Source organism: Chiloscyllium plagiosum, chromosome 4 (genome assembly GCF_004010195.1).
Source record: "Chiloscyllium plagiosum isolate BGI_BamShark_2017 chromosome 4, ASM401019v2, whole genome shotgun sequence".
NCBI lineage: Eukaryota > Metazoa > Chordata > Chondrichthyes > Orectolobiformes > Hemiscylliidae > Chiloscyllium > Chiloscyllium plagiosum.
This window is the reverse complement of record NC_057713.1, coordinates 68,109,807-68,128,369: the sequence shown is the minus strand read 5'-3', so window position 1 is coordinate 68,128,369 and position 18,563 is coordinate 68,109,807. Positions and strand designations below refer to the sequence as shown.

At 38.2% G+C, this 18,563-nt stretch overlaps 1 protein-coding gene across 6 annotated transcripts in view; it reads left to right on the top strand.

Annotated features, from left to right (window-relative positions):
• tmem68 (transmembrane protein 68) overlaps positions 1-9,294 on the top strand; it is a 63,892-nt gene extending 54,598 nt beyond the window's left edge. For 4 of the 6 annotated variants that reach the window (XM_043688382.1, XM_043688379.1, XM_043688380.1 and 1 more), the window contains 3 exons: positions 2,919-2,979; positions 7,232-7,371; positions 7,896-9,294. In XM_043688382.1, coding sequence (XP_043544317.1) covers positions 2,919-2,979; positions 7,232-7,371; positions 7,896-8,000 — 306 coding nt within the window. In that variant the 3' untranslated portion in view covers positions 8,001-9,294. Of the gene's footprint in view, positions 1-2,918; positions 2,980-7,231; positions 7,372-7,895 lie in introns of those variants that run through there. The other 2 variants (XM_043688383.1, XM_043688384.1) reach the window with 2 other exon arrangements.
• The last annotated feature ends 9,269 nt before the right edge of the window (positions 9,295-18,563 follow it).

Here is an 18,563-nt window from a genome sequence, read left to right as displayed (position 1 = left end):
TAGGTTCACTAGGTCAATTCCTGGAATGGCAGTATTACCTTACACTGAAAGACTGAAGCGACTGGGCTTGTATACCCTTGAGTTTTGAAGATTGAGAGGGGATCTGATTGAGACGTGTAAGATTATGAAAGGATTGGACACTCTGGCAGTAGGAAACATATTTCCACTGATGGGTGAGTGCTGAACCAGAGGACACAGCTTAAAAATACGGGGTAGACCATTTTGGACAGAGCTCAGGAGAAACTTCTTCACCCAGAGAGTGGTGGCTGTGTGGAATGCTCTGCCCCAGAGGGCAGTGGAGGCCCACTCTCTGGTTTCATTTAAGAAAGAGTTGGATAAAGCTCTCAAAGGATTATGGAGATAAGGCAGGAACAGGATACTGATTAGGAATGATCAACCATGATTATATTGAATGGCGGTGCAGGCTCGAAGGGCTGAATGGCCTACTCCTGCACCTATTGTCTATTGTCTCCGCCCCCACCCCACTCTGACCTATCAACCTCACCTTGACCTCTTTCCACCTATCGCATTTCCAACGCCCCTCCTCCCTACCTTTTATCTTAGCCTGCTGGACACACTTTCCTCATTCCTGAAGAAGGGCTTATACCCAAAACGTCGATTCTCCTGTTCCCTGGATGCTGCCTGACCTGCTGCGCTGTTCCAGCAACACATTTTCAGCTCTGATCTCCAGCATCTGCAGACCTCACTTTCTCCTTTAAGGAATTTAAAACCAAGGATGAGAATTTTAAATTTAAGGCATTGCTCGAATAGGGGCCAGTGCAGATCAGTGAGCATGGGGTGATTAGGGAACAAAATTGATTAGCAATAACCTTCTCCTGAGCCTCTATCTATATTATGACATGGTGACCAGGGTGCAAAAAGCCAGCGAGTCTAATATCAGTTGTGAGGAAGATACTGCAATTTAGTTTTAACATGCGCTTTGACAATCATAGTTGATTTGATAAAGTTATCATGCTTTTATAAATCTATTAGAATGTTTTGAGGTTGTAACAAGTTGGACAAATGAAGGGAAACCAGTGAATGGAGTATATATGGATTTCCAAATGGCATTTGATAGGTGCATCATGAAAGATGAGAATGTTACGCAAGTATTCCTGGAGCTTAGGGTAATATATTATGAGTAGAGGATTTGTTAGTGGACAGGAATCAGTGTTATGAAAAATTGAATCTTTTCAAGTTGGAAAGCTGAATGTCGTGGAGTGTTCTTGGGATCAATGCTGAGGCCTTCTTATTTACAATCTATATTAATGACTTGGATGAAAGGATGTATCTGTTTGCTGATGATACAAAGCTTGATGGTAATATAAACTGAAGAGCATACAGCTCCAAGTAGATTTATGCAAATTAAGTGAGGACCGGTTAGATAGATTGGTTTTGTTTACATGAACGCAGCAGGCTGAAGGGCGACCTAATAAAGGTTTAATTAGATTATAAATGGCATGAATGGAGGGGCCAATTACTAGGGGACACGGGTTCAAGGTGTAGGGTGGGGTTGGAAGGCGGTGAGGATGCATGGATGTTTAAAAGAGATGTGTGAAGCAAGATTTTCATACAAAAGTTGGTGAGTGCCTGGAATGGGCTGCCAGAAGAGGTAGTGGAAACAGCCACAATAGTAGCATTCAAGAAACACCTAGATGAATGTACCAATAGGAAGGGCATACAGAGATACGGATCCTGTAAGTGAAGACAGTTTTAGTATGGAAGGGCAAAATGTATTGGTGCAGGCTTGGAAGGCCAAAGGGCCTGTCTTTGTGTTGTTTTTTGTTCTTCAATGCACAAATGTGGAGCTTAATGGGAGGAAATGAGAACAGAAAAGCTCTTTATTATAAAATGATTAGAGTATAAGCATACTGTAGTTGTAGTTTTACTGTAGTTGTATTGAATTTTGGTGGAGTCACGGCTAGACAGTTTTATACTATTTTGGTTTCAATATCTAACGAAATATATATTCGCTTTGGGAAGCGTACAGCAGAGTTTAATGAAATTGTTCCTGAGTTGAGAGGGTTACCTGTGGTAAGAAGCTGAGTAAATAGGGTTGGTACTTGCTGGAGTTTAGAAGAATGAAAGGTTATCTCAGTGAAATATACAAGATTCTGAAGGGGGTTAAAAGGTTAGGCAAAGTTTTTTTCTTCCCTGGCTGGGAAATATAACCTTGTGGTCACAACTGCAATCATTCAGGACTGAGATGAGGAGACATTTCTTCACTCTAAGGTGAATCTTGGGAATTGTCTACATCAGGGCATTATGGATGCTTCATTTTTGAGTATATTTGAGAGAGCAATTGGCTATTTTTTATCTTTTTAGAAAATCAAAGAACATGGGAAGCGGGAGGAAAAGTGGCGTTGAAGTTGAAGATCAGTTATGATCATATCAAATAGCAGAGTGCACAAGGGCCCTTGTGGACTACAGCTACGACTAGTACGTTCTTATGAAACCCAAAGAGCAGTTTAAAAAAATTTAATTCTCTCAAATTCTGTTCTGCGATGCACTATGAAAATGTTACTGCTCTAAAATTATACTTTTAATGCTGAAAGAGTAAGGTAGGATCAGGGTCCGTGCCAATAACAAATGTAAATTTAGGTTGTAGCGATTGTTCTGGGCCATCAGAAAAATTACTAACCAAATCATCATTATAATAAGGTAGCCCTTTCTAATCAACTAAGCTCATGATCCATGTTGTATGTGACCCTCTTGACAGCAAGGTGTCACCCTTCCTGCCTAATAATAAAATAAGGAAATATTAATGTTTCATTTTTATGCATTGAAGGTATCCATTGAAATCCAGTATATTTCACCTAGTTGAGACATGATTGTTAAAAATAAAATTATATTGGGCAATGTAAATCTGTAAAACGGTTTAAATACTTCTTTAACACCTTCTCTTTTACTATTTTCAGCCCATTATTCCTATGTTTACACGGAATATTCGAGAAGGGTTTAGGACATTTGGATGTTTTGGTAAGTAATATTTTTTCCTCCTGTGGACAAATGTATTTAATGTTCATTTCTGTTATTAGCCATGCAGGTTACAATTGCAACATTTTAAAATAATTCTTTTGTAATGTGTTGGCAATGAAGTATTCCTCAGATTTTAAATTCCAGCATAGAATTAAATAATTTCCAGTTGTGTGTTGTGCAGTAATATTTGACACATTATTGAAATCTCCATCTGAGTTCCATGTTCATTCAAACTATTATGAATCATATTTGATGTGTTAATTTTGGCTATGTTAGCATCACCAGCATTTCAATCCTATAGTTTACACTTTTCCAAATAAAATTAGATTAGATTCCCTACAGTATGGAAACAGGCCCTTCGGCCCAAGAAGTTCACACCGACCCTCCAAAGAGTAACCCACCCAGACCCATTCCCCTACCCTATATTCACCCCTGACACTATGGGCAATTTAGCATGGCCAGTTCACCTGAAATGCACATCTTTGGATTGTGGGAGGAAGCCGAAGTACCCAGAGGAAACCCATGTATACACAGGGAGAATGTGCAAACTCCACACAGTCGCCCGAGGCTGGAATCGAACCTGGGTCCCTGGTGCTGTGAAGCAGCAGTGCTAACCACTGAGCCACCGTGCCAGCCTTTTATAAATGTTAGAGTAGATTCAAACCTGAAAGTAGGATAATATTGATATTAATCTGAAATGATATCACCTTGGTGAAGAAAGAATAAATGTATTTTCTATTGGTTGTAAATGGATTGGAATAAAGGAATTACAATTTCACAACTGTTGAATGAATGTAAAATGTGTTTAACTGCTTGATAAGTTCCTTTTCTAAGCTCAATTGCTTTGATGTAAGAAAAATGGGACAGAATTGATACTTACACTTTTTTCAAAGACCGATATTGGTACACATGCATACCCAGTGTGGCAGTGTAACCATGAATATTTTTGATTTGATAATTTTCTTTATGTAACACAATGGGTTACATTCATATTGAACTGCTAAAAGTTTCAGTGAAGACTTGACGCTAGTTACTCTGCCCTGCAACTCATAAAATTTCCAATATATTTAGCTTCTAATGCATAAAATCAAAACTTAGAATCACTCCTTAATTTGCCTAATCATCTCTTCTCAACCCGGTGACAATTTACACAGTTCACCTTGGCTCTCAGCAGCCAAGCAAATATGTTCTTCTTGAGTTCTTTGCACAAAGGTAAGACCGATTCTTGATGTCACAGTCTCCATAGCTGGCAAGGAAAGGAGGCAGGTCCCAAATCCATCCTAGTTGGAACAAGAATTGATTCCAGGGCCATTGGTATCAATCTGATCCATACTGTCCACTGAGCCAACTTGCCTCCCAGGAAGTTCATCACTGAAAGAAAAAATACTCCTTTTTAGATGTGTGTTGTAGCCTGAAATTGTGGTGGGGCCTCCGGTTACTTTCTATCATGTAGCTGACCAGGAATCCCTCCTAATCTTTTTACCTGCTGTTACTACCATCTATGTTGATAAGTTTTACAAGTTGATACTCAACTTATATTAGATAATTATTTATATTTTTAAAAAATGAAGACACAGAAATGGCAAATGTGAAGGGTACTAGGTTCCGCATCAGCCATAATGGGAAACTAGCTGAGTTTCTTTTCTCTTCGGAAAGCTTATTGCCATCATGGCAGGGACACAGTGTCAGTTTTGTGTTGTTTGTAGCCCAAGAGTTCTTTCATATTATTCAATTTAATACTGTCTTGACCACTCTCATTAGAATTTGTAGCAATCTGGCTGCACTTAAGGTGAATGCGTTTGGGAACGCCTCATCTGATCTATACTTGGTAAAACATTTAATGCTTCTGCACATTTTCACTTTCTGACTAAGGAGTCAAGTGCTCCATTTGAAACTAACTAATCAACTTTGGTTTAGAAAATGACAGCTCATGTAGTCATTTTCTATCTAATATCTGAGCTGGTCACTGGATTCGTAAGGAGTGATTGGATTTAATACAGCCCACTGGAGCAGGCTAGGTGGTAGGCAGGCCCACAATGGTAGGGGAGGCCACTCGTCCCACTCACAGTGGTAGTACTGAACCCCATTAGGTCCAAGGAGGAATGGGCTGATGCAGAGAATCTGGCCACTGACCAATTAGACTCATTATCGAGTCACTTAAATGTCATTAATCCTGAGTCTGCCTGAATTTAGTGGTGGTTTAGTGATTCTCCCAAACAAATTTGGATTTCTAGTGTTTTCCATGATGTGGAGGTGCCAGTATTGGACTGGAATGGACAAAGTCAAAAGTCACACAACACTAAGTTATAGTCCAGCAGGTTTATTTGAAATCACAAGTTTTCAGAGCACTGCCCCTTCGTCAGCTGAGGCACGACTTCACCTGACGAAGGGTAGCAATATGAAAGCTTGTGATTTTAAATAAAATTGTTGGACTATAACCTGGTGTCTGTGACTTTAGACCTTCTAGTGTTGTCATAAGGGCACTAAACAAGCTGTCAGGTTTAGATCAGATTAGATTCCCTACAGTGTGGAAACAGGACCTTCGGCCCAACAAGTCCACACAGACCCTCCGAAGAGTAACCCACTCAGACCCATTCCCCTACATTTATCCCTGACTAATGCACCTAACACTACGGGCAATTTAGCATGGCCAATTCACCTAACACGCACATCTTTGGACTGTGGGAGGAAACCGGAGCACCTGGAGGAAACCACACAGACACGGGGAGAATGTGCAAACTCCACACAGTCGCCCGAGGCTGGAATTGAACCTGGGACCCTGGTGCTGTGAGGCAGCAGTGCTAACCACTGTGCCACCCATTGAGCCTTTAATAGTGGGCTTCCCTTATTTCAAAGGTACATAATGCCCAGTCAAGGGGCCCGGTATTGGAAAAGAGGTTACCATCTGAAAGGGACCTGTGTCCTATCATCCCATTCCCTCCCCCCCCCAATCCACCCATTGGCAATTCCTTCCCCATAACTCCAATCTGCCCTTCTTCACTCCAGAGATACCACAGTTGCATTTTAGTAAGGCAAACCAGAGGAGGACTTAGACAGTTAATGGCAGGGCCCTGGGCGAGTTGCTGAACATAGAGACATTGGAGTGCTGGTGCTTAGTACCTTGGAAGTGGAGTGGAAGGCTGATGAAGAAGGCATTTGGCAACTTGCCTTCATTGGTTAGGTCACTGAGTATAGGATTTGGCACATTAGTGAGGCTACTTTTAGAATACTGTGTACAAGTTTAGTTGCCCTTCTATAAGAAGGATGTTGTTAAACTTGAGGGGGTGCAGAAAAGATTTACCTGGATGTTGCCACATCTGGAGGGTGTGAGTTATAAGGAAAGGCTGAATAGACTGGTACATTTTTCCCTGGAGCCTTTGAAGCTGAGGGGTACTTTATAGAGGTTTATAAAATCATGAGGCATGTGGATAGGGTAAATAGCCATGTCTTTTTTTTCTAGGCAGGGGAGTCCAAAACTAGTGGGCACAGGTTTAAGGTGAGAGAGAAAAAGGGCCAGAGGGGCAGAGGGTGGTGCATGTGTGGAACAAGCTGCCAGAGGAAGTGGTAGAGGCGGATACAATCAGAACATTTAAAAGGCAACTGCATGAATACAGAGTTTAGAGAGATCTGGACCAAATGCTGGTAAATGTGATAGGTCAGTTTGGGACATCTGGTCAACACGGATATGTTGGATTGAAGGGCCTGTTTCTTTTTTTTTAGATTAGATTACTTTACAGTGTGGAAACAGGCCCTTCGGCCCAACAAGTCCACACCAACCCGCCGAAGCGCAACCCATAGGTCAGTTTGGGACATCTGGTCAACACGGATGTGTTGGATTGAAGGGCCTGTTTCTGTGCTGTATGACTCTAACTTTAGATCTTAGTCAAGAGTGTGGTGCTGGAAAAGCTGAGCAGGTCAGGCAGTATCTGAGGAGCAGAAAAATCGATGTTTCAGGCAAAAGCCCTTCATCAAGAATGGCATCCTGATGAAGGGCTTTTGCCTGAAACGTCATTTTTTCTGCTCCTCGGATGCTGCCTGACCTGCTCAGCTTTTTCAGCACCACACTCTTGACTCTAACCTCCAGCATCTGCAGTACTCACTTTTGCCTAACTTAAGATCATTAATCTTTCAAGAAAATATTACAATTTTTTTTGTTAGTTATGATAGTGGTCATATGGCAGTGCTCATAGCTTATTTAATTAAGTGTTACACAGCATTTAACCTGCAGCGTGACTTTCTCAATTTTTAACAGGTATATGTAAGTGGTTATATGAAAAATTTAAATGGCCATTTGTTCCAATTTATGGTGGTTTTCCTGTCAAATTTTGTACTTACTTGGGAGATCCAATTCCTTATGATCCCAATATAACTGCTGCTGAGCTGGCTGAACAGGTAATTTCTTTTCCTATTATTGTGTTGTTAAGCATTTGGGCACATTGTTATTTTGGTGGTTTAAAAAAGCAACCCATTGTAAAATCTGTATTTCTATCCTGAAGACAAATTATTAAAAGACATTTCAATGATAAAGTAACAGTCAGTTTTGTACACAGTGAGTTCTTGACTGCTTGTTGATAAGATATCAGCAGATCCAAATATTTTTCAGAAGGAGAGGGAAACTGAAAGGACCCATGTATACTGTTGTCACTAGCTAAAATGCTAGCTGGTGATATCATAGGTAAATTAGTGCACAGAGACAGTGTATCTCATAGATTGTGTATGAGTCTAAAGTGAGCATAAAAACTGTCTTTAAGTGGATGGAGAATTTGAATCAGATTAAGAACTTGCTGGGTCTCCCCAAATAGATATCAATAGAGGTTAACTTAAAACTATAAAACTTGTAGCATAGCAGTTTTCTGATGTGAAGACAAAATTGTTCATAACAGACTTATGTGATGCTATCTTCTCATTGCTTTTAGGCAAAGCAAGCTGTGCAGGGTTTGATAAACAAACACCAAAAAATACCAGGAAATATACTTCGGGCCCTTTTAGAACGTGTTCACTGGAGACAAAAAGATGAATGACTTTACACTCTTCAGAACACATTTTAGTGAACGCTTTTTTAAAACATTTTCTTCTCTAAAGTATCTACAACTATTCAAATACTGAATAATGTTTGCTGTTATACATTAAAAATATTTTGTTGAAAAAGTCTTGCACCAGTATTAATGTTACTTGACTTTCTAATGGTTTTAATACTGAATGTGGCATAGCACATTGGGTTGCCATTATACAGTATCATAGAGTGAGAAAAACATTGGTTCACCTGCTCACTTCTATTATGTTTTCGTCTCCATGTGATGCCATGGAAAGATACTAAGTAAAGACTCAGCACCTTCCTTCCAATTTGAAGGTAGATTAAACTGAGTTGGATTGCCTTATGTCTTTAGAACTTGGCTGGGGAATGGCAATGATAGAGTACTGGGAACAAAATTTGCTGCAAGAGATAGGAGATCTCAAGATCTATACAGGGGGGAAAGATGGAAGTGAAATAGATTTTACCTTCTTTGGGTTTGGCATTGATAATGATGGGGGAGAAGCTGTGAAGAGAACAAAACTGATGTGCTATAAATATAAATTACCAGATGAAGTACTGGAAATTTTTCGAACTTAATTGCAGTCTGATATCAGGACATACATTTTAAATTAACCTACAGCTTTCATGGCCTACATTTCTGTTTTGTTTTAACTAGACTTTCTGCCCTAAGTTATATTGATTCTGCTCATGCAATACATAACATTGCAGGAATGCAAGGCATCCGTCACAATAATTTGCCATTCAATGTGATCATCATTGATTGATTATCCTCAACTCTACTTTTCTTCAATGCTTGATTCCCTTGCTGATTAAAAATCTGTCTCAACCTTGAATATGCTAAATGACCCAGACTTGACAGTCCTTTGCAATTAAAAATTCCACAGTTTCACTACCATCTAAGAAGTGATTTCTCCTCATCTCTGTCTTAAATGTGTGATCTCTTATTCTGAGATAACACTCTCTGGTCCTAGCCTCTCCCACAAGGGGGAAGAAAAATCCAGTCTTTCTGGATCGATTCTGTTAAGTCCCCTAAGAATAAGGTTTCCTTCACTCTTCTAGATTCTAATGATTGCAGGTCCATCTCACTCAACCTTTCCTTACAAGACACTCCCTTCATAGCTGGTTATCAGCATGGTAAACCTTCTCCTTTCTTCAACGTTAGTATATTTTTTGTTCTCATTGGTTTGTGGTACATTTGTATGTGAATTCAAGTCAGGACGGCACGGTGGCATAGTGGTTAGCACTGCTGCCTCACAGTGCCAGGGACCCATGTTCAATTCCCGCCTCAGGCAACTGTCTGTGTGGAGTTTGCACATTCTTCCTGTGTCTGCGTGGGTTTCCTCCCACAGTCCAAAAAACAATGTGCAGATTAGGTGAATTGGCCATGCTAAACTGCCCGTAGTGTTAGGTGAAGGGGTAAATGTAGGGGAATGCGTCTGGGTGGGTTGCTCTTCGGAGGGTCGGTGCGGACTTGTTGGGCTGAAGGGCCTGTTTCCACACTGTAAATAATCTAATCTAATCTAATCTATCTAAATAATTTTAAAAATCTGGAATGAAGAGTCTAACGGTGACCATAAAACTGTCAGAAAAAAACCGTCTGGCTTACTAATGCCCTACAGGGAAGGAAACTTCCATCCTTACCTGGTCTGGCCTACATGTGACTCACTCCAGGCCTACAGCTTTTGATACCAAACTGTTCAATTTACCTTTAATGAACAATAATTGGTGTAACTTCAATCCAATTCCTAACTGACATTAAAAAAATTTACACTGTCTCTGCATGTTCTATTTCAAAGTGAGAATATTCATAACTTCAAATTTTATGTAAACAAAAAAGATCTTTCAATCTACCTATTCACAAAATTTACTGAATAATGAGGATTTTGATTACTGTATATTTTGGAATTTAAATTCTGGAAACTTTTTGGCTTGTTTGAAAAATGTATAAATGTATGGTATAAATTTTAAGCTTGTGATGGGTAAGGGAAAATTGGCATATAAAATCATGGTTTCCAGTATGACTCTGACAGTTTTCCAAATGCAACACTGCAATTTTATTGAGTGTTTTGATTATGCTTAAGTATGAATAGAAAAGAATAATGAAATTTGAACTTTGTTTTGATCATAGGTTGGGATATATCTTAAACATCAGGAGAAGATCACGAGTAGGATCTATAAATATATTCTTCAGAATAATAGTTGTACAAATCATCCAACTTAATTTATCAAATCTATCTATCTATCTATCTATCAAAGAAGATAACTGACCTAATCTTCAGAATTAAATCATCGAGCTCTGGTCTGTGCATTGCCATTGTTTACCTCATTATTGGTGGCTGAGCTTTCAGCCTTCTAGTCTTCACATTCCATCATTTCTTATGTAAACCACTTCATATCATCCTTGAACTCACTATTTTAAACAACTATTTTTGTATGTCCCTTTGAATTCTTGGTTTTTAACTTTATTATTGTGAAGCACTTTGGCATACTTTTCTGCGTAATGTAAACTGAAGTTGCAGCTATCTGAATAGCATTCAGGGCAGGCTCAAGCAGTAGAGGTATATAAACATGCAGGCTAAAGGCTTAAACATTTTACCAGACATAGAAATTGTGGGTGTATTCACCATGTGGGCATTGTATGGGAGTTGTTATTATGATTGTTTAACTTTTAAATTTGATCAACATGTCCAGGTGAGGGTTGTTGAAGCTAACAAGGCTGTCTGGTGAGGTGGATCATTTTCATTGGCACTTCTAATTTAGTGACTATATACAGTTTAAAATAAACTGTCTGATTCTTCAAAGTGATTATGCCATAGCTGGAAGTACCATGCACTGTTCCAGTGCACATCATTTTCCAATTTCCAGTCTACAATCTCACCACCAAGCTTCACAATCTTGATTTATTTCTTGTGAACCCTTCAAGTTGCACCCAAGCATAAGGTTGTAATTGGTTCCTTAACCTGTTAATCTAAAAATCATCTGTGTGAATAGACCCTTTCTCTGTTCCAAACAGAGATACCCAGTTCTTAACCTTAAAGGTTATAAAATTATTCAATCTGGCTACCCTGCCATATTCTCATCAGCCAAAATAATTGTACAATTTGTACACAACTGTACAAAGAAATGTTTTGTCATTTTTTAACTCTCCAAATTTTAAGCAGAATAATTAAAAAGGGTGAGAGAGTAATTGTGTTTTATACAAAGTTTCTATTTTCTGTGTGATAAACTTACATAATCTTTTATTGCAATCAGTCTATTCAGATCAACCTTGTTGTTTGTTTTGTCTAATAGGTTCATTCATCTGTCAATGTCACAGAACAAAATGGAAATCATTGTAATGCAGCCAAAATCAAGGGTATTTCATTGTAATGCTATGATATCCAAATGACCCACATTTTTATTTATGGCCGGCAATTTCTGTTTATGTCAGTGTCAACTTTTGTCCACAAGTCACAGGAGAAATTAGATTTTTTGATTGACTTTTGTTTCACAGTTGGGTTAACACTTAGTGTATTTCATTGGTAAATATTTGAATCTTTGCATAGACACATTAATGATACTTATCAGTGAGAAGTTTGAGAGAACAGATTTTAAAAAATTTATTCCCTCTTATGATCAGTTCTAATAAGTTAAAACTTGTCTTTAAGAATCCCATGTTTTATATCCAGATGTTTTAAAATTCAGGACGAGAAGAAATAATTTTAGAATAAAACATTCTTAACGACATGAGAGTATCCCAAAAATACTGTGCGATTAGTTATTTTGTAAATATAAATATATGTACAAATACCATAACTAATATGCATATAGCAGTGACATAAATCTGTTTTTAAGTTCCAGGTAACAGTAGGAAGTGAAAGGTGGATATTGTGCAAGATGAAACTTCACTGTCCTTTTTGAATAGTGCTCAAGTGACATCTTGTATCCATAATTATGCAAGCAACCACGAAGCTTAAGTTAACGTCTCATTCATAACGTTGCATTGTTGAAAGTGCACCATTACTTTCTTAGTGCATTGGATTGTCAGCCTCCAGTCACTTCAAAACTGATCCATGATTGAGATTTTGGAGAAGATTTGTAGCTCATATTGTGCATCAGGTTGTAAATTTGCTCACTGAGTTGATGGATTTATTCTCAGACATCTTGTCACCATGCTGGATAACATCATCAGTGAACCTCCAGTGAAGCGTTGGTGTTTTGCCCGGCTTGCTATTAATCTGTCTCAGTTTGTTGTGGTAGGTGATATCATTTCCAGTTCTGTTTCTGACAGGTTGGTAAATGGGGTCCAAATCTATGTTTGTTAATGGAGTTCCTGGTTTGAATTCTTGTGCATGTCTTTGTTTAACCTGTCCCTGGGTGGATGCATTGTACCAGTGGAACTGGTATCACTCTTCATCTGTGTGTATGCATGCTAGTGATAGTTGGTCATGTATTTTGGTGGCCTCATGCTAGACAAACTTAAGGACACAAATGCCTGACAGCACCAGCTCAATCAGTAAGGACAGCATCCTCAAACTAGTAGACCTGTGCCTCACAAGCCACTTCACCTTTAAGGAGAAGATTTACAAACAAATCAGTGGGCCTCCTGTGGGATCAGCAATATCAGGGCTTCTGGCAGAAGCAGTTATGCAGAAGTTAGAATGAAAAGCCATTCCACAATCCAGTCCAATCTTTGGGTCTGCTATGTGGATGACACCTTTTGTCATCATGAAACACAACAAGTTAGAAGAAACCCACAAACACATAAGCAACATCCTTACTCGTATAAAGTTCAAAGAGGAAGAGAAGTCTGTTATTACTCACTTCCGAGACGTCAGACTAGAACGAAAAGTCAGTAGAGAGCTGCAGACCAGCATTTACATGAAAGCCATATACACTGAACAGATACTCAACTTATAGGAGCAATCATCCCAACACCCACAAACTGAGGTGCATCAGGACATTATTTAAATGAGCCACAATACACAGCAGCACCTAGGAACTATGAGAAGCTGAGGAAAAACTACACAATGTATTCAGGAACAATGGGTACCCGATATCAATATGTTGGTATATTTTATATAAAATCAGATGATCTGAAATGGATTACTCAGATTCATGTGAAGAGAAATTGGATTGAAGCTCATAATCCAAACTCACATTGAATGATTTTTAAAATTGTATCCCAGATGTTGGTTTTATGTATACATTCAAAAACTTTTTTTTCCTCTAGTTTAATGTTAGTTGTTAGATGAATATCATTAATTATACATGAGTCTTTTCCTTGTTTCTTCCTTGACTATTAGATATGTAATTTTAAGATTAGTCTGTGGTGATTTCTGTATGTATTGTTTCAAATCATAGATTATTTGAGAATTTTTTTTCAACCTGTTATTTTTGTGCATACCCAAATTGCTTCATATTTTCGGATTATTGTAATTATGTGAACTCTGGAAACTGTCCTACAGCACAAAAATAATTGTCTTTTGTTACCTTTTATACTATGTGTAGTTCATTGGTTTATTTATGGAAATACATCTTATTTCATTTTATAAGACAAGTGCCAAATCCTGCTGTCTGGAATGTTTTTTTCAATGAGATTGTCCTTGTGTCCATTGAAATGAAACTTTACAGTGCATCATGCCCTTTTAGAGAGAACTTTGTGTTAGTACTAAATTTTAAGTTCACTGGAAATATCCTCCTAGAAGGTTGGATTTTCAGTTAGATTTTGCCCTTGAACGTACCTAAAAACGTTTTATTGATTTTAAATAGAATGTCAAAACCATTTGAGATTTGCTGACCTGCTGTAAAGGAATCCAAGTCAGTCAAAATATCAAACATAGTACTGCATCTGATAAATCAATATTGCCAATATTTAGAGATGATTTTCAAATCTTGTTATTTTTAATTAATGCTTCTCAAATGGATCTGAATGTCACATTATTTGTAATTACTTTAGAGATATTTTAAAAACTTATTTTAAGGTCATTAGTGTGTTACCTCACTGCATTGTAAATGTTAAAGTCATCTTCTATTTAAAAGAAAGTGTGCTTCAAAATATTTATAAAGTCATGGAGGTCCAGACCATGGAAACAGGTCCTTCAGTCTAACTTGCCCATGCTGCCCAGTTTTCACAATTTAAACTGGTTCCATTGGCTTGCATTTGATCCATATCCCTCCATACCTATCCCCTCCATGTCTCTGTCTAAATATTTTTTAAATGACAAAATTGTACTTGCTTCCAGCACTACCTCTGGCAGCCCTTTCCAGACCCTTGCCACCTTCTGTGTGAAAAATTACCCATCTGGACCCATTTGTATCTCTCCCCTCTTGCCTTAAAAGGAAGGATATTATTAAACTAGTAAGAGTGCAGACAGGTTTTACTAGGCTGCTACTCGGCCCAGAAGGTTTGAGTTATAAGGAGAGGTTGGATAGACTGAGACTGTTTTCCCTTAAGCATAAAACACCACCTTGAGAGAGGGATAATAAAACCATTGTGTTTTTGGAAGAAGAAATATTGGAAATTTACTTCTAATTGAAAGGATCCATTATTGTCCTTTGCCAATTATTGAGTGATACTTTAAATATAGCTTGTCCTGCTATAATACGCACTTCAATGCAAATTTGCTGTAATGCATTTCACAAATAGGGCAAAACTGTTTCTAAAATGCAAACTTTTAAAACGTTTTGGCTATAGCGCAATTGCATTGCCAACACTAAGTGTCATTTGTATTGTACGATTCTTGTATAGTCTACGATTGCATATAAACACGACTATTGTGCCGTAGAAGAAATGGTTGTAACAGGAATTTATGTTGTTGGCACAAAGTTTTGAACACCAGCTTTGTCACGTGGATACTTTTCACTGAAGAGAAGGAAAATGGAAATAAAATTTGTACTGTTCAGTGGCTGGCTTGAATACCAAGTAAAATGTTGTTAATCTAAAATTTGTTTCGAAGCCTGTACAATGTGGTGAATGCATATTGTGTCTGCTGTTTAGTAAGCATTATGAAAGAAAACATTTTTCTGCGATCATGGAAATTAAAGTTAATGAAGACCTCAAAACATTGCCCTCCCAACATTGCATCAAGTATTGACCGCACTCTAGACATATCAGAAAAAGGAATAGTATGCTGTGTTATTTTGTGAAAAAAAAAAACTAATATGACAGTAATGGTCACTAAATCCTCACTTTTAACAGCCAATCTTGCACGTAATTGGTTATCAAATTCTAAAATTAGAAAACAGTTATTCAAAGTTTGATGATATGGATGCAGAATGGGGTAGTTTCACTGTGGAAATGTTGATCCTGTATGACAGAAGTGTTTTAGCCATCTGAAAGGGAAATTCATTGTTGTTCATTCCCTGGTTTGCTTTATAATTTTTGGATATCTAAAATTTACTGTTTATAGGTACTGCATGCCAATGCATTTTTATACTTTCACAAGAATTCTATAATGTGTCAGATATTAGGCAACATTGAAACACCTGTCTTGGTATATAGAATTTTTGAGCTAGCATTATGAATTCAAAAAATATTTGAAAATAGATTTTCATCTATTATTGGCAACATATAAAGGCAGTTTCATATAGCCGTTCATCTATCTTGGTTTATTTGAAATGTTCAATCTTTCAACAAAACTGTGTTGTATCTATATGAAACCATTCTATCGGTATAGCAAAGTACATAGTTTAAATCATCTGATGCTAACAATTGGCATTTGAGTTCTACCTTAAAGCAATAAAAAACATGTCTGTGGTTAAATGCAGTCACTAGGATGATATTATTCTTTACCTCTCAATGTTCTTCAGAGTTTAGTATTACGCAGAAGGAGCCAGAAGTATCTAACTTTTACTTTAGTGAATATGATTTCAACATTCCATAGACTTTGTCACGCGGTAAGTGCAAGTTTGAAAGGTTTACCATTCGGATGAGAACTTTCCAGTATCAAATGAAAGTCTTAATTTGACGGCAACAGCAGGACCATATTGTAGACTTGAATGGATATGGAGAAATTGAGGTTGGCAGTGACAAATAGTTCAAAACAGTGTCCTTTGCATAAGTGCTTATGCCAGCAACCACTTGCTTCTGTTTGCTATCCAGTAAATCCATCAAGTAAAGTTCTGACACTGGCTATGGGTGTTTTCAATAGTTTGTTACATTTTGCAACAAATATGTTTTATTAGTGAGATACGAAAGTAGCAGAGTTGTGTTGCTATTCTTCCACTCTGCCAAAAATATTCAAAAATTTGACCAAGATCTTTGTATCCTTGCTAGTCACTGGAGAGGTCCTCTGTTCAAGAAGGTGAAAAGGGATAATCCAGGAGACTATAGACCAGTGAGACTCACATCGGTGGTTGGAACGCTAATGGAATGAATTCTTAGGGCTAAGATTTGCGTTTGGAAAAGCATGGCCTAATTAGGGACAATCAGCATGATTTCATGCAGGGTAGGTCATAGTTTATTAACTTGATTGAATTTTTTGAGGAGGTGATGAAGGTGATTGATACAAGTAAAGCAGTGAGTGTTGTCTACAGGGATTTTAATAAGTCTTTCAACAAGGTTCCTTATTATAGGCTTCTCCAGATTAGTATACAGGCAGAAGTGGGTACTGCAGATTAGAGTCAAGATTAGAGTGGTGCTGGAAAAGCACAGCAGTTCAGGTAGTATCCGAGTAGCAGGAAAAATCGATGTTTCGGGCAAAGGCCCTGCATCAGGAATGAGGCTGGGAACCTTGGAAATAGATAAGCTCTCCATCCCTGAGGCTTCCAGCCTCATTCCCGATGAAGGGCTTTTGCCCAAAACATCGAATTTTTCTTTTTAATTTTCGTGCTCCTCAGACACTGCCTGACCTTCTGTGCTTTTCCAACACCACTCTATTCTTGACTCAGATTAGTATACAGTTAATGGAGGGCAGGACCCTGAACAGTATTGATGTATAGAAGGATCTTGAGGTTCAAGTCCGTAGCTCCCTGAACACGGACACACAAGTAGATACGGTGATTTTAAAAAAAAAAGTGCATGCTTGCCTTTATTGTTTGGAGACTTGAGGACAATGTCATCATTTTGCAGCTTTATAAAACTTTTGTTAGACCGCACTTCGAGTATTGAGTTCAATTCTGGTTGTCTCATCACAGGATGGATGTGGCGGCTTTGGAGAGGGTGCAGAAGAGGTTTCTGCCTGGGTTAGAGAGTATGAGGTATAATGAATGACAAAATATACCTCAGGTTGTTTTCTCTGGAGCAGCAGAAGCTGAGGGGGGGTAGGTTTGAAAGAAGTTTGTAAAATTGAGGTGCATATGAGGTTAACAGTCAAAATCTTTTTCCCAGAGATGAAATGTCTAAGGTGAGGCAGGGCGGGGGGAGTTCAGAGATGAGAGGCAAGTTTTTTTTTACCAGAGTGGTAGGAGTCTGAAATGTGCTGCCAGGAGTGCTGGTGAAGGCAGATACAAAAGGGACATTTAAGGGACTTTTAGATAAGAAAATGAATATGCAAAAAATGGAAGGATATGGACTGAGGGCAGGAAAATGAGATGATTTTAATTTGACGTCACGTTCGACACAACATCATGGGTCAAAAGGCCTGTTCCTGTGCTGTACTGTTCTATGTTCTAACCTGTTCAGAGTTTTTATTACACATCTCATGCAGGTGAGATTTGAACCTGGGCCTGCTGGTCCAAAAGTAGGAATGATACCACTGTTGAATAAGCCCTGACTAATGTGAATATAACTTTGAAAGTGATGTACAAGTTGATTGTCAATAAAAAAAAGTCACATCATTTGTATTGATAATTAAAAATGTTTGTTAATAAGTGTGTTTAATAATTTTAATATGAAAATTAGTGTAATCATAGAATTCATCTTGTTTTATAATTTTTGAAACTACTTGTTACAATAAAAGATGTTTTAGCTGTTAATCTTGCAAATCTGATTCCTGAAAAGATTATTTGCATAAACTTTGGGTTTTTTAAAAAACAATTATTCACATGCTATACAAACCACTTATTGTTCAACCATGACTACTCTTGGAAAGTTGCTGATGAGCTATTTGCTTACATGTTGCAATTCATGCAGGACAAAGCAGCCTACTTCATCTTGTGTCATTCACTGTCTCCACCCTGACACCTAGTGAAAACAGTGCTGCCATCACAAAATGCACTGCAGCAACACATTGAGCACATTCCAAACATGTGATCTCTATGGCTTTGAGGTATGTAGGGAAGAGGTGTTGGAAATTCTGGAAAGGGTGAAAATAGATAAGTCCCCTGGGCCTGATGGCATTTATCCTAGGATTCTCTGGGAAGCAAGGGAGGAGATTGCTGAGCCATTGGCCTTGATTTTTATGTCCTCGTTGTCTACAGGAATAGTGCCAGAAGACTGGAGGATAGCAAATGAGGTTCCCTTGTTCAAGAAGGGGAGTAGGGATAACCCTAGTAACTATAGGCAGGTGAGTCTCACTTCTGTTGTGGGCAAAATCTTAGAGAGAATTGTAAGGGATAGGATTTATGAACATCTGGATAGGAATAATGTGATCAAGGATAGTCAGCACGGTTTTGTGAAGGGCAGGTC